This window comes from Petromyzon marinus, chromosome 45 (genome assembly GCF_048934315.1).
Source record: "Petromyzon marinus isolate PM22_M1 ecotype Great Lakes invasive population chromosome 45, UKy_Petmar_22M1.pri1.0, whole genome shotgun sequence".
In the NCBI taxonomy this organism is placed as follows: domain Eukaryota; kingdom Metazoa; phylum Chordata; class Hyperoartia; order Petromyzontiformes; family Petromyzontidae; genus Petromyzon; species Petromyzon marinus.
The window spans coordinates 4,341,864-4,362,398 of record NC_133711.1 but is presented as its reverse complement, the minus strand read 5'-3'; the positions used below and the strand labels follow the sequence as shown (position 1 = coordinate 4,362,398).

Below are 20,535 nucleotides of genomic sequence, written 5' to 3'. Positions count from 1 at the left end.
GGGCAACTGGACACGTCTGCCATTCGCCCCAGAGCAGCCCACTTGGCAAACCACATTGTGTTTTGAGAATAATTTTCATGATAATTTATACAACTGTTTTTGTCTTCTGGTAAATTATAAGAAAAACTTCGTCAGTCCACTTCGGGATACAGTCTTCCTCAATGCCATGTCGGTTATCAAGGTTGTTTGAGCATACTTCACGCTGGTCAGTGTGCGTTGGAGAAGAGGGGGGGATGCCCAGGATCAAATTTGGATATCGTTCGCCACTGATGATGATAATTTACGATTCTAAAGCGCCTTTTACCCATAGATCCCTATGTTTGTATGTTGAACTTCTTTCGCACCGCACGTAGCCAACCGTGCTAATCGGAGGTGTGGAAAACCGCCGTACAAAACACACAAACGTACGGCTAGACTATCGCCAATAAAATTCAACCGAAAACGACGGATTCAAGAAATAGAAATATAAATAGAAACATTTATTTCAGAATAAGTGTGTCCTTAAGTTGTGGTTTTTTTATTAACATTATACAGTGAGGGGAAAAAAGTATTTGATCCCCTGCTGATTTTGTACATTTGCCCACCTGAGAAAGAAATGATCAGTCTATAATTTTAATGGTAGGTTTATTTGAACAGTGATAGACAGATAAAAATCCAGAAAAACGCATGTCAAAAATGTTAGAAATTGATTTGCATTTTAATGAGGGAAATAAGTATTTGACCCCTTTGCAAAACATGACTTAGTACTTGGTGGCAAAACCCTTGTTGGCAATCGCAGAGGTCAGACGTTTCTTGTAGTTGGCCACCAGGTTTGCACACATCTCAGGAGGGATTTTGTCCCACTCCTCTTTGCAGATCTTCTCCAAGTCATTAAGGTTTCGAGGCTGACGTTTGGCAACTCGAACCTTCAGCTCCCTCCACAGATTTTCTATGGGATTAAGGTCTGGAGACTGGCTAGGCCACTCCAGGACCTTAATGTGCTTCTTCTTGAGCCACTCCTTTGTTGCCTTGGCCGTGTGTTTTGGGTCATTGTCATGCTGGAATACCCATCCACGACCCATATTCAATGCCCTGGCTGAGAGAAGGAGATTTGATGGTACATGGCCCCGTCCATCGTCCCTTTGATGCGGTGAAGTTGTCTTGTCCCCTTTGCAGAAAAACATCCCACCAAAGCATAATGTTTCCACATCCATGTTTGACGGTGGGGATGGTGTTCTTGGGGTCATAGGCAGCATTCCTCCTCCTCCAAACATGGCAAGTTGAGTTGATGTCAAAGAGCTCCATTTTGGTCTCATCTGACCACAACACTTTCACCCAGTTGTCCTCTGAATCATTCAGATGTTCACTGGCAAACTTCAGACGGGCATGTATATGTGCTTTCTTGAGCAGGGGGACCTTGCGGGCGCTGCAGGATTTCAGTCCTTCACGGCGTAGTGTGTTACCAATTGTTTTCTTGGTGACTATGGTCCCAGCTGCCTTGAGATCCTTGACAAGATCCTCCCGTGTAGTTGTGGGCTGATTCCTCACCGTTTTTATGATCATTGCAACTCCACGAGGTGAGATCTTGCATGGAGCCCCAGGCCGAGGGAGATTGACAGTTCTTTTTGTGTTTCTTCCATTTGCGAATAATCGCACCAACTGTTGTCACCTTCTCACCAAGCTGCTTGGCAATGGTCTTGTTGCCCATTCCAGCCTTGTGTAGGTCTACAATCTTGTCCCTGACATCCTTGGAGAGCTCTTTGGTCTTGGCCATGGTGGAGAGTTTGGAATCTGATTTATTTGCTTCTGTGGACAGGTGTCTTTTATACAGGTAACAAGCTGAGATTAGAAGCACTCCCTTTTAGAGTGTGCTCCTAATCTCAGCTCATTACCTATATAAAAAAACACCTGGGAGCCAGAAATCTTTCTGATTTTGAGAGGGGGCCAAATACTTATTTCCCTCGTTAAAATGCAAATCAATTTATAACATTTTTGACATACGTTTTTGGGGATTTTTTTGTTCTTGTCTCTCACTGTTCAAATACACCTACCATTAAAATTCTAGACTGATCATTTCTTTGTCAATGGGCAAACGTACAAAATCAGCAGGGGATCAAATACTTTTTTCCCTCACTGTATAAGCCCGGGAGTTGAGAATCAAACTCCAAAGCCTGGTGGATTTGTCGTGCGATGCACTAAGCGCTTATCGTCCGATCTCTCGTGTTCAGCGAGCCAACTGCTTGTGGCAAGCAGCGGCGAGGCTGTCCGGGCACGCTGCGCGACAATCTGTGGGCCCCCCATTTTCGATATCTGGCCGCTCGCAGATGCTTAAATTGGTGTCTGAACCTGGCCCCCCCTGGGGTTCCGCTAAGTCCACTCGGCGTGTGCCGTACATCGACACCGGGGGGACGAGACGTCACCAAGTGTGCGTGTGGTGCTGGCCATGCCACCCCACTGCGTGTGCCACGCTCATCTTAATTGACGCTCTTTGACGGTGCTTGCTTGAGGCAGCCTATACAGATAAATGAAGAATACTTATTCTTATCTTGTGCCTGATAGCTTGTGTGGGGAGCGGTAGCACAGTGGTTAGTCTGGTGTTCTACGAACTGGGCGACCCGGATTGGCTTCCCGCTCATGGTCAATGTCAGTCCTGATTTATTTGAACTGGTCTTGGAGCTCCCCTGAGTCGACCCGGTCTCAAATGAGTACCTGGTGCGGTGTGTGAACATCGTCACTGGGGAGACGAGGCGTGCCGGCCTTCATAGGTGCTCGCTAACAGCACTTGCTCCTACAGTCTATTAAGCCAATACGGGGGATCTTTGGCGAAATCACCGGCGGTACGTTCGGTGTAGTCATTCTTTCAAGCCAAGTAGGTTTGTGCCTGGATAGTACTTGTGAAGGGGGGGGGGACCACAATGCACTGTTAGGTTGCTACAGGCTTCATGGGGTTAGTGGTGGGCAGTTGTAGGCAGTGCAACAAAAGACCAGTTGTACTATTCAATGCTACGCACTCTTTCTTTTGCCGACCCACACTGATCAGCGTGGTGAATCCTGGTAAAATAACCCCTTTGACCCGCACAGCGGGCAGGGTGGGACCTCATCCAGCAGTTCCATCTACAGAAGGCCTGCTGTACTTGCGCACACGTGCATCTCGCTGGCCACAGCATGCCCTGGTGTGCCTAGATGGCCCTAAATCGGCATGCAACACTGCTTACCCTTGGCAGCCTTATGCAAAAGAGGAAAAAAAAAAAGAGAGAGATTATCTGCATGTCTGATGGATTACGTGCAGATATATATATATCTGTGCGTGTGTGTTTCTCGACAGATGGGAGGCACTTGTTAAGCTGCGGGGATGATGGATACCTGAAGGTTGTGGACGTACAAACCGGCACTGTCACCGCTTCGTGTTTGGCGAACACACCTCAAAGGTGAGGTCGCGCTTCACTGCTGTGTAGGTTTTTTGCGAGCGCACGCGTGTGCATGCTGCTTGGCCCTCCGGTGTGCTCTCGGGGTCGCGCCGCACGTTCTACACGATGTCTGACGTTTCGCTCCACGTTCCGAGAGAGCTTCTTCAGGAACTGAATGAAGTGAAGCGCGCTGCCCAGGTCGGTTCCAGAGACGTCGTGCGGAACGGCACCCTCACTTTAATCTGAAAACACTCCGCAGAGTGTGAGCTTTGCTTTATTTTTAATTGTTTTTTTTTATGTGCCGTCGATGTCATGAAGACGTTTCCATTTTGGAAATCTCACAGCTAGCAGAGATTGGCCCACGAAAGAGGACGTAATTGAACTACTTTGAAGTCGCGTCAGTTGGCCTTTTTGTCCAAGATGTGCGGGGTAGACATGTAACCAGCATGGTGAGGTATGGTCAAACAACCCACACGACTGACACGGTGTGAGCCTTCATCCAGCAGTGGATTAACAAAGGGCTGTACATGATCATGATTAGTATAATAATTTTGGCTTCTTGTGTAATTCATTTTTCTCAAGGAAGCATAAATTCATCCTCTCCATTGAATTCTGTGATTTTAACAATGGTGCATTATTCAATTTAACTATCTTGCTGAGCATACGGTTGTGGGTTTTTGTGCCCGCTACATTAGAGTAATTCTACAATGAATAAGCGGTACCAAACATCTCGGTACAAATACTAAAATAACCGAACGAAAACGCGTCTGAAATAAGTGTAAGATTATTATTATTATTATTTTTGTATATATGTAAACTCCCCACGCTAAACGAAATGTGCGACCCCCCCATATTTTTTCGGAATGCGTCGTGAAAAATTCACGGGCTGCCATCATCGGCGCTTCGCGGAGCCCACCCTCGTCCTCCCGTCCGCAGCCGCGACGCTAACATTTTCGGCGGCACGGCCGCGGGTGGCAATCCCAGCCCAACGTTCACTCGCCGTTCGTGCCTGCATCACGGTGGGGGGGGGGGGGGGGAGGCGGCGGGGGGGGGCGGTGAGGATACGCCCAACCCAGTGCCCCTGCCGGATAGTTCACCGGGACACCACGGCCGGTCTCTACTGGGCATCTGTAGACAGGAGCTTCATAGTTCATTGGATTCCTCCTCCAGTCAAAATAAAGATTTAGATTCTATGCCAAAGTAAATCCCGCTGCTTTCATTAGCCTGGTTGTGACCTCACTTGGCTGGCATCGCACCCACGAGCGTGTAGACTACAAAGATCCTCGTGCACAAATCCATCTATGGCCGCTCCCGCCTCTCCCTCTGCTCCCGCCTCTCCCTCTGCTCCCGCCTCTCCCTCTGCTCCCGCCTCTCCCTCTGCTCCTGCCTCTCCCTCTGCTCCCCGGACTCCGGCCTCCTCCCTGCTCCTGGGATCTGCTGCTGCTGTGTTGGTGGCCGCTCTTTTAGCTGTGCAAGTGTATGGGTCTCTCTCTTGTTAGTCTATGGGTCTCTGTGGGTTGGTGGCCGCTCTTTTAGCTGTGCAAACGTATGGGTCTCTCTCTGTTAGTCTATGGGTCTCTGTGGGTTGGTGGCCGCTCTTTTAGCTGTGCAAGTGTATGGGTCTCTCTCTGTTAGTCAATGGGTCTCTGTGGGTTGGTGGCCGCTCTTTTAGCTGTGCAAGTGTATGGGTCTCTCTCTTGTTAGTCTATGGGTCTCTGTGGGTTGGTGGCCGCTCTTTTAGCTGTGCAAACGTATGGGTCTCTCTCTGTTAGTCTATGGGTCTCTGTGGGTTGGTGGCCGCTCTTTTAGCTGTGCAAGTGTATGGGTCTCTCTCTGTTAGTATATGGGTCTCTGTGGGTTGGTGGCCGCTCTTTTAGCTCTGCAAGTGTATGGGTCTCTCTCTGTTAGTCTATGGGTCTCTGTGGGTTGGTGGCCGCTCTTTTAGCTGTGCAAGTGTATGGGTCTTTCTCTTGTTAGTCTATGGGTCTCTGTGGGTTGGTGGCCGATCTTTTAGCTGTGCAAGTGTATGGGTCTCCCTGTGTTAGTCTATGGGTCTCTGTGGGTTGGTGGCCGCTCTTTTCGCCGCAATGCCACCTGGTCCCCCCCCCCTTTCTTGGCTTTCAAATTTCCTCTCATCCTTCCGCTTCAATCCCGTGCTGTTGGGACTCCCTTAATTGCTTCCTTTCTCTCCCTTCCTCCTGCTCTGTCGCTCCTGTTCCCTCCCGCTGTGCATGTGTATTTACTTATGTTGAACGTATTTCTGCGCTTCGAGATGTTTTTCTTTTTGGACGCAGGTCAAATGTAAGATTGCACTTAGTGGATGAAAGAAAATATGCACCAGCATCTGTTTTGTGTTTGCACACACATGCATAAAATATCGCACACCGATATTATTCCGCGGCATGTCTTTAAGCAAGAAAACTCTGGACAAGTTTCAACTTTCTGAGTCTCGTCAGCAAAGTCAGGCTTGTTTGAACGGATGCTGCTGGGGTTTACCAGATGTTATTGGCAAGAACACTTCATGTAAACCATGGGGGGGGGACCCCATTGAGTGAGTTTGCGCACCAGGTGTATAAGTGTGTGCGTAGGGAGACAAAGGCGGTCGGGCGTGGGGGGGGGTGTCTTTGTTTTTGTGTGTGTGTGTCTTTGTTTTTGTGTGTGTGTGTGTAGGTCGGATTTTGTAATGTGATTCATGGCCCCGTCTCATCTCCTGCGATTCCGATTTTAATTTTTGCGTATTTTTTTGGAGCCGCGATTTCAGTTCAAGAACTTTATATTTTTTCTGTAGTTTTTTTTCCGTTCGTTTGTAGGGTTTCTGATTTTTTTTTTGCTGTGCAGTTTTGCACAGTTAATTTGCACCCATTCAACATTAAATGCAAAATCTTTATTTACAGCATTAATGCACTGTAATCGGGGACTTAGAGCAGGGTCAGCAAGTTACAACAACAAACAATAAAAAAACACGATAGGAGTGCAAAATAGAGAAAAGGTAAGCAAGTCACGATAAATGAAACTAAAGTATAAAAGTACAAATTGTATAAATAAAATAAAATCCTACCGATTTTGCAACACCAAATCCAAGCTTGGGCACGGTGGCAAAACAACAACAAAACGGTCCCAGACCAAAGCAAGACAGCAGTCCCACCATTAGCATATCATCGTCATTGTCCATGTGTGAAAGCCTTCCCAAGCCTCTCCATCCTTCAAGGTCTCCCTGCAGCCATCCCACGTAGCTCCTGCACACGAGCGGACCTCGATTGGCATATAATTGGCATGTGTTTTTGCATACATCCGAAACCAATAATTGTATTTATTTACACCTACGATTAGGAAAGCCTGCATTGTTGACACTTAATAATCGATCAATGTTGGAGTAATCGGGGACTTTTTATTTTACAAGGTAAAATTTGACAAGGCCTACTGAGCTATGTAACTCTTTTTCACAAAGTGACCTGGCCACAAATGTTAGCTCAACGAAGCGGCTCGTCACGCGGAAATTCATAGCAGCCAAATACTCTAAACGCGTGTTGATTCTATTTCGTGGAGAGAAAAACAAGAGTACCTGGAGAAAAATCCACGTGACCTACGGGGAGAACATGCAAACTCCAAATATACAGCAGGCATCAGGGTTGGGATCGAACCCAGGACTTCCTGTATACCAGGCGAGGTAGCTAACATCTCACCACTGTGTGGCGCCCTTGATGAAACACCGAGTTGGTACGTAGGAGGCGTGTAATAATTCACCACCCAGACGATTTGTCACCATGCTTATTTCGAAGGCGGCTCTCGCGTTTTTGTATCCTTCTTTAATGTCTTAAGGATGCTACCCTGGTATAACGCTTGGGCACACCGAACTGGCACAATCCCGACATTGTCGCTTGGTTCTTGCAGCACGGCAGTTGAAGCAAGGGGCTAAGTCACTTAAATCCATTTTTCCCCCCCCCTCCCCCCACCGTCTCTGTCCATCCCATCAACATAATTAGTTGATCGGCAAGCCACCCATGTCCTTGGATGCTCTCACCTCTTCTAGGATGCCAGAAATTGCAGGGCTTGCACCTCTGCCTTTTGATTTCATTACCATATGGCCTGGGTGTGATTTGGTTGTACAGTACATTAAGGGTTCTATTGCAAGGGAATGAAGGTTGCGTTGATGACTGCCAAAGGGACCAATTTGACTCTGGGGAAATAGTATTTGACGAGTGTAGGCGAGGTGATGGTTGAGTAATAATGGAATGGTCGTTTGAATGTATGTGTGTGTGTGTGTGTGGGAAGCGGAAGGGTAGTGATTAGCACGCTACGCTACGAACCCAGCGATTAGAGTTCGATTCCGCTCATGGGTAACACCAGTGACGGATTATCTCAACCGGTCCTGTGCCACCCCTAGGTTGACTGCCTCAACTGAGGTGTGCGGTGTGTAAACATCGCCACTCGGGAGAGAGGCACAGGACGTTGTGCTGACCAACGACCCCCTCGTGCGCCGTGCCGGCCTTCATAGGTGCTCAGTAACAGCACTGGCCCCAACAGTCTGCTAAAGGCTCTACGTGGAATCTTTGTCTTTGATTTGCAGGTGTGTGCGCTGGGATGGGCACACCGCGTTGACGGGCAGTCAGGATGGAGAGCTCCGCGTGTGGAATGGAACCACCCTGGAGCTAACCAACAGAATCCCCGGACACAACGGTGAGTCTGAGCAGTTCCAAAGCCAACAAAAATCGCAACGCACACTTCACCGAGGGTGATAAAAAAATTGTATCTGCGTTTTGCCCAAAATGGCAGGGGCCTCGTTTTTTGTGAAACCTTTTTTTGGAATTGCCCAAATTTCATGCCAGGTTGTGCTATCGGTATCGTACCATGGCATAGTCAATTTCAATCTCTCGCAGAGCATCGCAACCCTTCGCGTTAGGGAATGAGGGCACAAGCGGATATCAGAGCCTACATCCATTACTTTCCAGTGACCTCCCCACCCAGCAGACGGTGCCACGTTCCCACTCGCGCTACATGTGCGAGGTGATCTCTCCTCGCGCGAGAGTCGTATCAATATTTTAATTCTCAGAGCTGGAATATCGCCAAATTATGCACAGAAACAAATTTTTATGTGGTGGATTTTTTTTGTGCACTCGTTGGGGTGACCCGGCTGAAACCCTTAGCTCCGCAGCACTTGGGAGAGAACGGTGTAATCTGGTATAACTTGGTATATAATCGCAGTGAACGGCTGAAATTTGGATTTTTGCCAGAGATCTTGGCAGCGCTTACTCTGTCCCTGACCTGACCTGTGAGCCACCCGGCCAACCTCCCAGCGAATCCCCATTTCTTATCGCAAACCAAAAAAATGCGTCTGCTAAAGGACATTCGAGGTGAAAAGGGACTGGGGTGGGTCCGGTCGAACACGCCGCTTGCTGCGGAGCATTGGATTAATTGAAGTCCACTTGCACGGCACCATTGAACCAGCACGCGTGTGTGTGGGGGACTTGCGAAGAACCCACGTTCTGGTGAGCTCGGCTAATTGAAATGAAGATAATTGATTGCTGTCTGTCCCCCCCCCCTCCCTGCCATGTTCGGTCGATCCGTTTGCTCTCTTGCTCTGGCTTACGCACGCACTTACGAGCGCTTAAGGGAAAACCCAGCAGGCCAAGTTCACTTTGCTAATCAAAGTGGAGTTTGATTCATCCCCTTTTTTAAAACAAAGATACAGTCACCCGGCAGCGAATAATTTGTTTAATCATCGACTGCTAATCGCGTGTTGACCGTCCCGGGGCTATGGTATGCCTCCCCATCACTCCGTTTCGGTTAAGTCACACGCTCTTGATATGGCTGCTTTGGGTGCTCGGAGTCAGGTCCTGGACACTGGAGGAATACGTCTCCTGATGGAGTTTTCGTTTTTTCTCACTAAATAAAGGAAATACTTTAAATGCAAGAGTTTCTCTTCACCCCCCCCCCTTGACATTTGTTTGATATAAAATAATTTGCAGTAAATGTACGGTAATTTTTAAGTTGTTTGGAAACCACATTTCTAGATAAATTGGTCTCCAAATTCGAGAACTGCATAAGGCAACATTGAGCATGATGATGATGACGTGCCGATTTTATTGATGATGATCGTCACACTGGATGATTTGCGTGTAATAATCACGTTGATGATTACGACAGCTGATGATGATTCACGTGACCAATTGATGCTGGCTGTGATTTAACGGCAATCGATGGCGTATAATTACTATCCTTACGATTACTTTGGCGATCACCGCTGCAGGAGCTGTCACGTGTCTTCACTTGGACGAGACGAAGGGCTCGCTGATCAGCGGCGGAGAGGACAAACAAATAATCTTCTGGACTCTGCGCTAAGCATCGTCCCACGCGTACCTCGCGACTTCCTTCGGGCGGAACCGGCCAACGTCGGAGGGAGCACAGAACGCGTGTAACCTCGCTTGGCGATACGACGCCGCTGCGGTGAATCCCGTGCCAACTCGGGGCCGTCCCTCGCTGTTCTGCGGTCTCCGCCCGTTCACAGTCTCCGCTCTGTCGAGGGGGCCCTTGAGCTCCAGCGCGAGGGAAGCTCCTTGGTTTCCCCTTGGCGACCGAGTGAGAGCGTGCCTGCCGGAGGCTGTGTTCTCTGCATTGCGACATTTGCCCACCAACTTGGAACGTGAAAAGCCCTGCCGTTGTTTACACTAAAAGGACCCCTGTCGAATGCTGGGGGGTAAAGTGTTAGAAAGCTTTTGCCCGCGGAATGCTGATTTACAGGAATGGTCTACCCTTTAATTCCGAAGCCAGACGGGGCGCCCTGTTATTAATTGTTCGTAAAGTATTTACATTGTGAACGCGATTCCTGTTGTTGAATTCGCGTTTTATCCGTATCGACCCGCTGCATTTGAATTCTCCGAAGGTCCGATATTCAAGCCGAGACTTCACTGCACTGCGTTGTGGGGGGGTGCGATGCACTCGCCCTTTTCCAGCGTTTGTGCAACTCTCTCCTCCGCTCGATCCGAGACCTTCCGTACGCACGTGAGATGGTTGTTTAGCAGAAACGAAACCCACAAATAATGCCTCGCCGTTAAACTTTTTTGTTCCTTCGATTCCACGGCTGTAATTTGCAAGATCTCAGGGCGGGCGGGAGGGGTGGTGTCACGATTGACGGCAGCGGACTTGCAACCCGAGGTTTGCTGGTTCCGTTCAACCTTCCCGTCACGGGTTGGCCACAAGTCGAGCGGTGGGGTAAAGCCGTGGGTACTCTCGCCCCCCTCTTCTGAGACGACGTCTTAGCCAGCGTGGAAGAGTAGGCCAAAGACGCCTTATGTATCGAGGGACTCTTGAGGTTGGACCGCTGGCAGTGGCGCGTGAGAAATTGCACGTCGGCGCCCTTTTTTTACCCAACGGTGAACGGAAGTGGTTCGGCGTAGGTGGGAATTGAGGTTTTTTTTGTATTCGTGGCTTTGGTGGCCTCGTACAGTATTTACTGTGTAATTATGAAAACCACTGCACGGTTGAATGATCACATTCGCAATAACTGCCTTCTGATAATGCCCTCTACGTTCGTGTTGGCCAAATTTAGGTGGCCGCAGAGAGCTATTGCCTGTACCGCACACATTGATTATTGTTTTTATATACATATAAAACAGGTCGACGAAAATGAATGAATGGAGCAAAATACAATTCCGTCCCTCCCATTTTGGCAATGATCCCCATCAGCTGGAAAATGACGCCCATTAATTCCTCAGGACGACTTATGGGTTCATTTTCATTTAGCTGGCGGGGGTGTTATTGCGTCCAAAAAAGACATTAAGCTGTGCCTTTTTTTTTTTGGGTCCTGAGCTCTGCCGGATGAAGATGGGATCGGTGCGCCACAAAACGGCCGTCACGTGCGACGCAGCAAAAGGGCAGCTGGCCCGTGCCCTGCTGATAAATCTTAGCCGGAGCGAATCCAGTACGACATTGACAACCGTGTTGGCGCTAAACATTACCATTTTAACCAGTGCCAGGATAGGCTTTGATTAGGATGTTCTGACCGACCCACAAATTACATTGTTTTAGTTAATTTTTTTGCTGCGGGAGGAAAGTGGAGAATTCTGCGGAAACTCGTGCAGAACGTGGGGGATAACACGCCCCCCCCCCCCGTCGGGAATCGAACCCTGGCTCGACTTACTGCGAGGCGCTACCACTACGCCATCCTGGCGGCCCAACCAAAGCTATGGCTTTCTCCGCACGTGGCGCTTTGCCCGAGGTGTCGTATTTTAAACTTGGTGAATTATTTTGCGACCTTAATGGTGGTGCTGTTTGTTTTTTGTTGGTGCACCCTACTTAATAGTTTTGTTGGTGCACCTTACTTAATAGTTAATGTGCTGCACGACATCGGCTATACCCATGGCTGCCGAGTGCCTTCAAATCATCATCATGCCACTAACCGCGTATATAGAATTGCACCAAAGGTTTTTACATGCTATTCGTATTCATTAAAAATGGCTTGTGATTTAAAGTATCCTGCCAGGAATGGAAATTTAAGGTTTTAATTTATATAGAAGATAATCCCTACCCAAAGAGTGCTACATGCAGATGAGGCTTATTCAATAATTGCCTTAATTCTTCGCGCGATAATCTGCATAAGTTGCGAGGTGTGCGCATGTTCGGCTCTTACCCAATGCATTATGCACCGGTGGCAATTAGAATCTGAAACTGGCCTGATCCACCACCGGGTTTAACTCGGCCCAAAATAACGAGTGGCTGGTGCAGCGGTCCCGATCTAATTGGCGCTGGGGAGGTGCGAGGGGGGGTGGGGGGGGGTGCCGCTCTTCGCCATCGGTTGCCGTCTTCCGCCCGCCGAGACGACCGTCCTCGCGGCGGCGGCGGCTGCTGCTGCTCGCTCACGGACGGCTGCGGCGCCGTGTGTAGTCCGGGGGAGGGGAGGAGTTACACCAATGCGCCGCACCCGACGTTCAAGGCGTTCGACGAGGCTCGTCGTGACGCACACGTCAAAGGTCGCACGTGCGCGCGTTTTAAATTCCAGCAGGTTTACGCGTTCGTTCGTTGTCCACGTCCGTGCGCGTGTTGCGAACGAAAGTACGGCACGGAAAATGAGAAATCGGTACAGACACGAGGGTTAAACACGCATGGCGGGGGATGGGGGGGTGGGCGGAGAGCGTTTAAACACTTGCACCCGCCCACCACGATAAGCTACCAGGATAACCATGCACGCGCAGTGTATTTGTCATTGTCTTATAACGACGTCTGTAAGAATGCATCGCTTAACAACTCGTCGTTCGCATTGGTGTTAGCCAGTTGTCGCGCGCAGGCTTTCGCGACCAATATCATCCGTAATACAGGTTTTTATTTTGTTTACGGGTTGGATCGCGTAAATATTAATGTGTCCGTTAAACCCGACAGCCAATTAATAAAGTTTGTCAAAAAAAACGGAACATGCCAATTCGTTATTTAGTACAGCACATAGGTTTTTTTGGAAAGCAAATTTACAACATTTACAATGTTAGTGCGACGCTTCGCCAGTAATTACAACCGGCATTACTGGCGTAACGTCAGATTGCAAACGTGGATTTACTCTCCAACACACTGGTGTGCTGTACTAGTAACGAATTTACACGTTCTGTTTACGTGACGAACCTCGCTGTTTGGCTGGTGTCGGGTGATGGCGCGTTTTAACGACACTTTTACGCGATCTAACCCAAAAAAAACATTTTTTTATTATGGATTGGTGTTAACGTTCAACGCGTTCTTTCCCACCGATGCGGTGATCATTGCAATTCCACAGCCGTCTCTGGACGCCCAACCGCGTTTCGTGCGAGGGAACGCTCGTGCGGCGTTTGTCGTTTTCGTTTTTCTTCTTCCCACCACAGCACCTCCCGATTTTAGCACGGTCGGCTATGTACGGTGCCAAAGAAGTTCAACGTGCATACGATGGTAGCAAGGCAGGGCGTCGTGTGAAAGCACGCCGCCGTTTTCGTCTGCACGCACGCACACATGCTAAATATCGCATTTGTCTGACGATGGATGTTGTATACAAACGTAATTACGCCAATAAATAACCAGCTTTTTAAATATACAGCGTCATCCACCGATTTGTGTTGCAAACTGGTGACATACTTGCACCGCAGTGAGTGGTTTTAAACTATGCACGCGACTCCTGTAGTTTTCCGAGAACATGACGGCTGATGTATTCATCATCACACTTTTTACTAAAATACGCTTCTCCCAGCGGACCACAGGTGTCCTAATGCCGCCGGCACAGGCGCGTGTTTTTGGCTGGTCCGTACGCGATGACTGCCTTCACAGCTTAACACGTAGGTTTTTCGTGACCAATATCCATAATACAGGTTTACGTAATACAAAAAAAAACTTGTTATGGATGCCTTCTCAGCCTTGACACTGTCGAGACCTGGAAACCTTCCACCAGAGCGCCTTTAATTTTTTTTTAAGCTCCAAACCTGATGCGAGACCAAATGGGCTAGTTCTGGGCCGTATGCCAAATGTCTCCAAATCAGTCCATCCTACTCGGCCCCCCCCCCCAACTCGGTTGTTGCACGCGGAATATTTCGCGGTTCAAGTCCGGAAGGTTTCCCTGGCTAGTACTGCGGCTTTTTGGCTCGCAGCGGCTTTTGGCTGGCCATCGAACGAAGACGGGTCGCCACATCGCGCGCTTTTTCAGATGCGCTTCCGCGGCCGTCTGGAACGCTCTTCCGATATTATGAAGCCATCGGAACTATGCACTTTTATATCCAGATTAAAAATGCATTTCTTTAAAACTGCTTTGCGTTTAGTTTTTTTTTGTCCTTCGTTTATCACGGTTGGCTACGTACAAAGCGAAATAAGTTCTACATATATACATTAACTATGAAAATGTAAAAAAAAATACCCGCAGCCTGCTTCACGCAGTTGGCATTGACAGGCCATTGTGTGCTGGCGGTTGTGGTCCAAATTCGAAAAAAATACCTGCAAATAATAACTCCGTTGGGTTTGCACGCAACAATTATTGTCTCATACTTAGACTCTCACCCACTTTCAGACCAGTTGCCCGAGGTCTCCTTGTGCGGCACAGTTGCAGCTGCCACTGGGGGTGCTCATTCAAATGTTGGGGTCCCAAGGTGGCGAAATGTTATCGCCCTCACCTGGTATGCATGAGGTCGTATGTTCGATCGCGACCCTGACGCCTGCTGTATATTTAGAGTTTGCGGTGTCTTTATCCTCGTGGTCGTGTGGATTTTTCTCCGGGTCCTCCAGGTTTTCCCTCCACATTTAGAATCTACATACGTTTAGAATATGTGGCTGATATAAATGTCGACTCGACAAGCCACTTCGTTGAGCTATCATTTGTGGGCCAGGTCTCTTCTGAAAAAGAGCGATTTTGCTCGGTGGGTCTTACCTGGTAAAATTATAACAAGTTTTAGCTAATTATTTTGCGGAATTTTTCACCGTCCGGGTGAATTGCTCTGACGATCCGTGGCCCGACTGCCCTTTAGTGCAAAATTGATATAAACAAAAATCTCGCTAAAGACAACCAGTGCCAACCAGCAAGAGATTAGTGCGCCAAACGGCTCAAGGGGACGATACATCGTTTAGTCAACCAGAGCAAGCAAAAAAACATTACTCCATTGTGACTCCAGCTCGAATGGGTCGGGATTTTTGTTGTTAAATCCGTGCCAAAATGTCAAGCGACTTTTCTGGCGGCATTGTAAATTTAAGAAAAGCAAAACGGGAACAGTCTATGCTCTGCGAGACGCCTTGACTTTGTAAACGTTTACGATGCCTCGTGTTTAATCATCGGCTCGCAGGTGGAAAGCAAAACTAAGGGAACGGATTATAATTATTTATTCCGGAGCCAAACATTATTTTATTTGTTGTTGCTGCTGCGTTGGCAGTGGTGCACAGTCGTCAACAACAACAACAACAACCGCGAGCGTCAACTGCACAGCCTTCACGAGAACACGCTCATAACAGGCAACGTTTCGGGCAACGACCCTTCGTCACAGCACGTAAATGGAAAGGCAAATGAGGTGGAGTGGATAAGAGTTGGGAGACCGTGCTTAATGTATCTCGACCAGGGGTCGGCAACCCGCGGCTCCGGAGTCGCGTGCGGCTCTTTGAGGACCGCTGCTTCGTGACGCCGCTGTTTATTGAGGACAACCGCCGTCTCGAATTCACCACGCGGCGCAGCGCGGCTCTACTTGTTATTTTGGATGCGCGCTGACCACTGCGCCACCCCTGACATATACCACGGGGCCTGAGCAAGGTAAAATGTAATTCAGTATTTTTTTTCCCCCGATGAACAATTGATAACGCCTATCAAACTGTTCATCGTAAAATCTAGATTTGAGGTTTTAGTGTCCGCAGGGATCCATGCTCTTTGGTTCTTTCGGTAAAGTCGCGTAAGGTAGAAAATAAAACAAAATTTTAAATACATTTTAAATAAATTTATTTTATTTCATACCTACGTGACGACCGTTTGTGTTATGGTCGAAACGTGAGAATTTTTATTGTTTTATATATATTTTATTATTTTATTGTTTCCCTTCAACGTGACTTTACCGAAAGAGCTAAGAATATAAAAACCAAAGAGTGTGTTCATCGTAATTTAAATCTCATCATCAGGCACCATGGCACATGAAGTGCAGCCTCCAACTCTACCCGGTGTCCACTCTCTACGTGCTGTTAAGTAGGGTCATTGCCTCAAACGTCGCCTATTACACACACGTTCTTTCGAAAGGCCACGGTGGTATTTGACGGATGTGATTTTTGATTACTGTAAATGTCAAGGTGTTCAATTGGTGACTTTGCAGCACACAAGAGCCGTGCTGTGGCTGCCAGCGGTTGTTATTGAAGTAATGAACAGTGGTGTTTATGGTCTTTGGGTCTTTCGGTAAAAGTCACGTAGATATTTTTTTTATTTAAAGCTTTCGTGACTGCAGTAATTCATATTCTTAGCTCTTTCGGTAAAGTCACGTTGAAGGGAAACAAAATAATAAAATATATATAAAACAATAAAAAATTCTCACGACGTTTCGACCATAACACAAACGGTCGTCATCAGGTGTGTCGGTTTGCATCAATGTATTATTAATAAATAAATCAATTATAAAATAAATTATTAATAAATTAATGCAAACCGACACACCTGATGACGACCGTTTGTGTTATGGTCGAAACGTCGTGAGAATTTTTTATTGTTTTATATATATTTTATTATTTTATTGTTTCCCTTCAACGTGACTTTACCGAAAGAGCTAAGAATCACGTAGATATGTTCAAAGAAAATAACAACAAACTACGACGTTTCGATCACAACACAAGCGATCGTCATCAGGACGATCGCTTGTGTTGTGATCGAAACGTAGTTTTTCTTGTAAATGTTTTGTTATTTTCTTTGAACCTATCTACGTGACTTTACTGAAAGACCCAAAGAATATGACTTCCTGCAATCACGAAAGCTTTAAGTCAAGTTGTATTTACAGTATTTCAGCTCCCTGTCAGTTCACTGCTCGATGAAGAATGATCTCCATTGCCACGTCAGGAATGGGGATTGTTTGTCCATGCCTCACCAACCTGGTCAGCATGGATTTACACAAGTGAGCCCCAGGACCGGATCAGACAAGCAAATCGCGATTGAATGGGAGCCGTGGTCAGGAGTCGAACTCGGGTGAACGGATTCAGGGTGCCGTGTGCGCTGACGACTGCCACCGCCTAAGCACAGGAGTGTACAGTATTCATTTGAGTGAGGTGTGTAATACATCAAAATCGACATTCACTTGAAATCGTAATTATAATTGTATTTTATCACTGGCGAAAGTGGCAGCTGTTAGTGGGTTGAGAGGGGGTTACGTGAACCCATTCAAATATAATAATTGAAAAATATCGATCTCCATGCTATTTGATGCATTTAGCAAAATACACGCACTGTGCATGTGCAACCTGTGGTGTTTCTTTTATTTTAGAACAATGTTTTCCCCTTTCTGGCAATACGATGTTTTTACATCTTAACACAGCTGTTTTATTGCCCAAAAGGGTAACACCTATTGTTGTAATTAGATACTGGCATGAAAGGTCCCATATTGTGGTGTTTGTTTGTTTGTTACTCCACTGCTCGATGAAGTCTTCCACATGCCGGAGGCACTCAAAGGTCGTCATCCGTGACGCTCGTTGAGACTGATGACCTTTTCCAGATTATATCAACTTATCTTATTTTACATTTATAGAGCGCCTCGGTTCAAGGTGCTTGACGTAGTTAAAAAGCGGTTCAAAGAGAAAGCGATTTAGCATGGCAAGGGGTAGTGCGAGGGTCGAGGAATGAGTGATCGTAACAGAGAGCATGGTTGGTGTCTATTCACGGAATAGTTGCAGGGGAGGGACGGGAAGGAGTGGAGGAAGGGAATGGGCGACGGAGAAGAGGCGGTGAGGCTTTGAGAGAGGAACGAAAGGAGGTGAGTCTATGGGCAGTGTTGAGTCTATGGTGCAGTGGTGAGTCTATGGGCAGTGTTGAGTCTATGGTGCAGTGTTGAGTATATGGTGCAGTGGTGAGTCTGTGGGCAATGTTGAGTCTATGGTGCAGCGTTGAGTCTATGGTGCAGTGTTGAGTCTATGGGCAGTGCTGAGTCTGTGGGCAGTGTTGACTCTGGTGCAGTGTTGAGTCTATGGGCAGTGTTGAGTCTATGGGGAGTGTTGAGTCTATGGGGAGTGTTGAGTCTATGGGGAGTGTTGAGTCTACGGTGCAGTGTTGAGTCTATGGGGAGTGTTGAGTCTATAGGCAGTGTTGAGTCTATGGTGCAGTGTTGAGTCTATGGTGCAGTGTTGAGTCTGTGGGCAGTGTTGAGTCTATGGTGCAGTGGTGAGTCTATGGTGCAGTGGTGAGTCTATGGGCAGTGGTGAGTCTATGGTGCAGCGTTGAGTCTATGGTGCAGTGTTGAGTCTATGGGGAGTGTTGAGTCTATGGTGCAGTGTTGAGTCTATGGGGAGTGTTGAGTCTATGGGCAGTGTTGAGTCTATGGGCAGTGTTGAGTCTATGGTGCAGTGTTGAGTCTATGGGCAGTGTTGAGTCTATGGGCAGTGTTGAGTCTATGGGCAGCGTTGAGTCTATGGTGCAGTGTTGAGTCTATGGTGCAGTGTTGAGTCTATGGTGCAGTGTTGAGTCTATGGTGCAGTGTTGAGTCTATGGGCAGCGTTGAGTCTATGGTGCAGTGTTGAGTCTATGGGCAGTGCTGAGTCTGTGGTGCAGTGTTGAGTCTATGGTGCAGTGTTGAGTCTATGGCGCAGTGTTGAGTCTGTGGGCAGTGTTGAGTCTATGGGGAGTGTTGAATTTGAGCAGTGTTGAGTCTATGGAGAGTGTTGACTCTATGGTGCAGTTTTGACTCTATGGTGCAGTGTTGAGTCTATGGTGCAGTGGTGAGTCTATGGGCAGTGATGAGTCTATGGGAAGTGTTGAGTCTATGAGCAGTGTTGAGTCTATGGAGAGTGTTGAGTCTATGGTGCAGCGTTGAGTCTATGGTGCAGTGTTGAGTCTATGGGCAGTGCTGAGTCTGTGGGCAGTGTTGACTCTGGTGCAGTGTTGAGTCTATGGGCAGTGTTGAGTCTATGGGGAGTGTTGAGTCTATGGGGAGTGTTGAGTCTATAGGCAGTGTTGAGTCTATGGTGCAGTGTTGAGTCTATGGTGCAGTGTTGAGTCTATGGGCAGTGTTGAATCTGTGGGCAGTGTTGAGTCTATGGTGCAGTGTTGAGTCTATGGGCAGTGTTGAGTCTATGGTGCAGTGTTGAGTCTATGGGCAGTGTTGAGTCTATGGGCAGTGTTGAGTCTATGGGCAGCGTTGAGTCTATGGTGCAGTGTTGAGTCTATGGTGCAGTGTTGAGTCTATGGTGCAGTGTTGAGTCTATGGTGCAGTGTTGAGTCTATGGGCAGCGTTGAGTCTATGGTGCAGTGTTGAGTCTATGGTGCAGTGTTGAGTCTATGGTGCAGTGTTGAGTCTATGGGCAGTGCTGAGTCTGTGGTGCAGTGTTGAGTCTATGGTGCAGTGTTGAGTCTATGGCGCAGTGTTAAGTCTGTGGGCAGTGTTGAGTCTATGGGGAGTGTTGAATCTATGGTGCAGTTTTGACTCTATGGTGCAGTGTTGAGTCTATGGTGCAGTGGTGAGTCTATGGGCAGTGATGAGTCTATGGGAAGTGTTGAGTCTATGAGCAGTGTTGAGTCTATGGAGAGTGTTGAGTCTATGGTGCAGCGTTGAGTCTATGGTGCAGTGTTGAGTCTATGGGCAGTGCTGAGTCTGTGGGCAGTGTTGACTCTGGTGCAGTGTTGAGTCTATGGGCAGGGTTGAGTCTATGGGGAGTGTTGAGTCTATGGGGAGTGTTGAGTCTATGGTGCAGTGTTGAGTCTATGGGGAGTGTTGAGTCTATAGGCAGTGTTGAGTCTATGGTGCAGTGTTGAGTCTATGGTGCAGTGTTGAGTCTATGGGCAGTGTTGAATCTGTGGGCAGTGTTGAGTCTATGGTGCAGTGGTGAGTCTATGGGCAGTGTTGAGTCTATGGTGCAGTGTTGAGTCTATGATGCAGTGGTGAGTCTATGGGCAGTGTTGAGTCTATGGTGCAGCGTTGAGTCTATGGTGCAGTGTTGAGTCTATGGGCAGTGTTGAGTCTATGGGGAGTGTTGAGTATATGGTGCAGTGTTGAGTCTATGGGGAGTGTTGAGTCTATGGGCAGTGTTGAGTCTATGGGCAGTGTTGAGTCTATGGTGCAGTGTTGAGTCTATGGGCAGTGTTGAGTCTATGGGCAGTGTTGAGTCTATGGGCAGCGTTGAGTCTATGGTGCAGTGTTGAGTCTATGGTGCAGTGTTGAGTCTATGGTGCAGTGTTGAGTCTATGGGCAGCGTTGAGTCTATGGTGCAGTGTTGAGTCTATGGTGCAGTGTTGAGTCTATGGTGCAGTGATGAGTCTATGGTGCAGTGTTGAGTCTGTGGGCAGTGTTGAGTCTATGGGGAGTGTTGAATTTGAGCAGTGTTGAGTCTATGGAGAGTGTTGAGTCTATGGTGCAGCGTTGAGTCTATGGTGCAGTGTTGAGTCTATGGGCAGTGCTGAGTCTGTGGGCAGTGTTGACTCTGGTGCAGTGTTGAGTCTATGGGCAGTGTTGAGTCTATGGGGAGTGTTGAGTCTATGGTGCAGTGTTGAGTCTATGGG

The 20,535-nt window shown here is 47.8% G+C and overlaps 1 protein-coding gene and 1 long non-coding RNA gene across 3 annotated transcripts in view; one reads left to right on the top strand and one right to left on the bottom strand.

Annotated features, from left to right (window-relative positions):
- Positions 1–13,429, top strand: part of NSMAF (neutral sphingomyelinase activation associated factor) — a 61,588-nt gene extending 48,159 nt beyond the window's left edge. For both annotated transcript variants that reach the window (XM_032971050.2, XM_076074045.1), the window contains exons 29-31: positions 3,305–3,407; positions 7,954–8,063; positions 9,634–13,429. In XM_032971050.2, coding sequence (XP_032826941.2) covers positions 3,305–3,407; positions 7,954–8,063; positions 9,634–9,725 — 305 coding nt within the window. In that variant the 3' untranslated portion in view covers positions 9,726–13,429. The remainder of the gene's footprint in view (positions 1–3,304; positions 3,408–7,953; positions 8,064–9,633) is intronic.
- The window catches only part of LOC142930910 (uncharacterized), a 559,094-nt gene that overhangs the window by 169,746 nt on the left and 368,813 nt on the right, over positions 1–20,535 (bottom strand). The window lies entirely within an intron of this gene.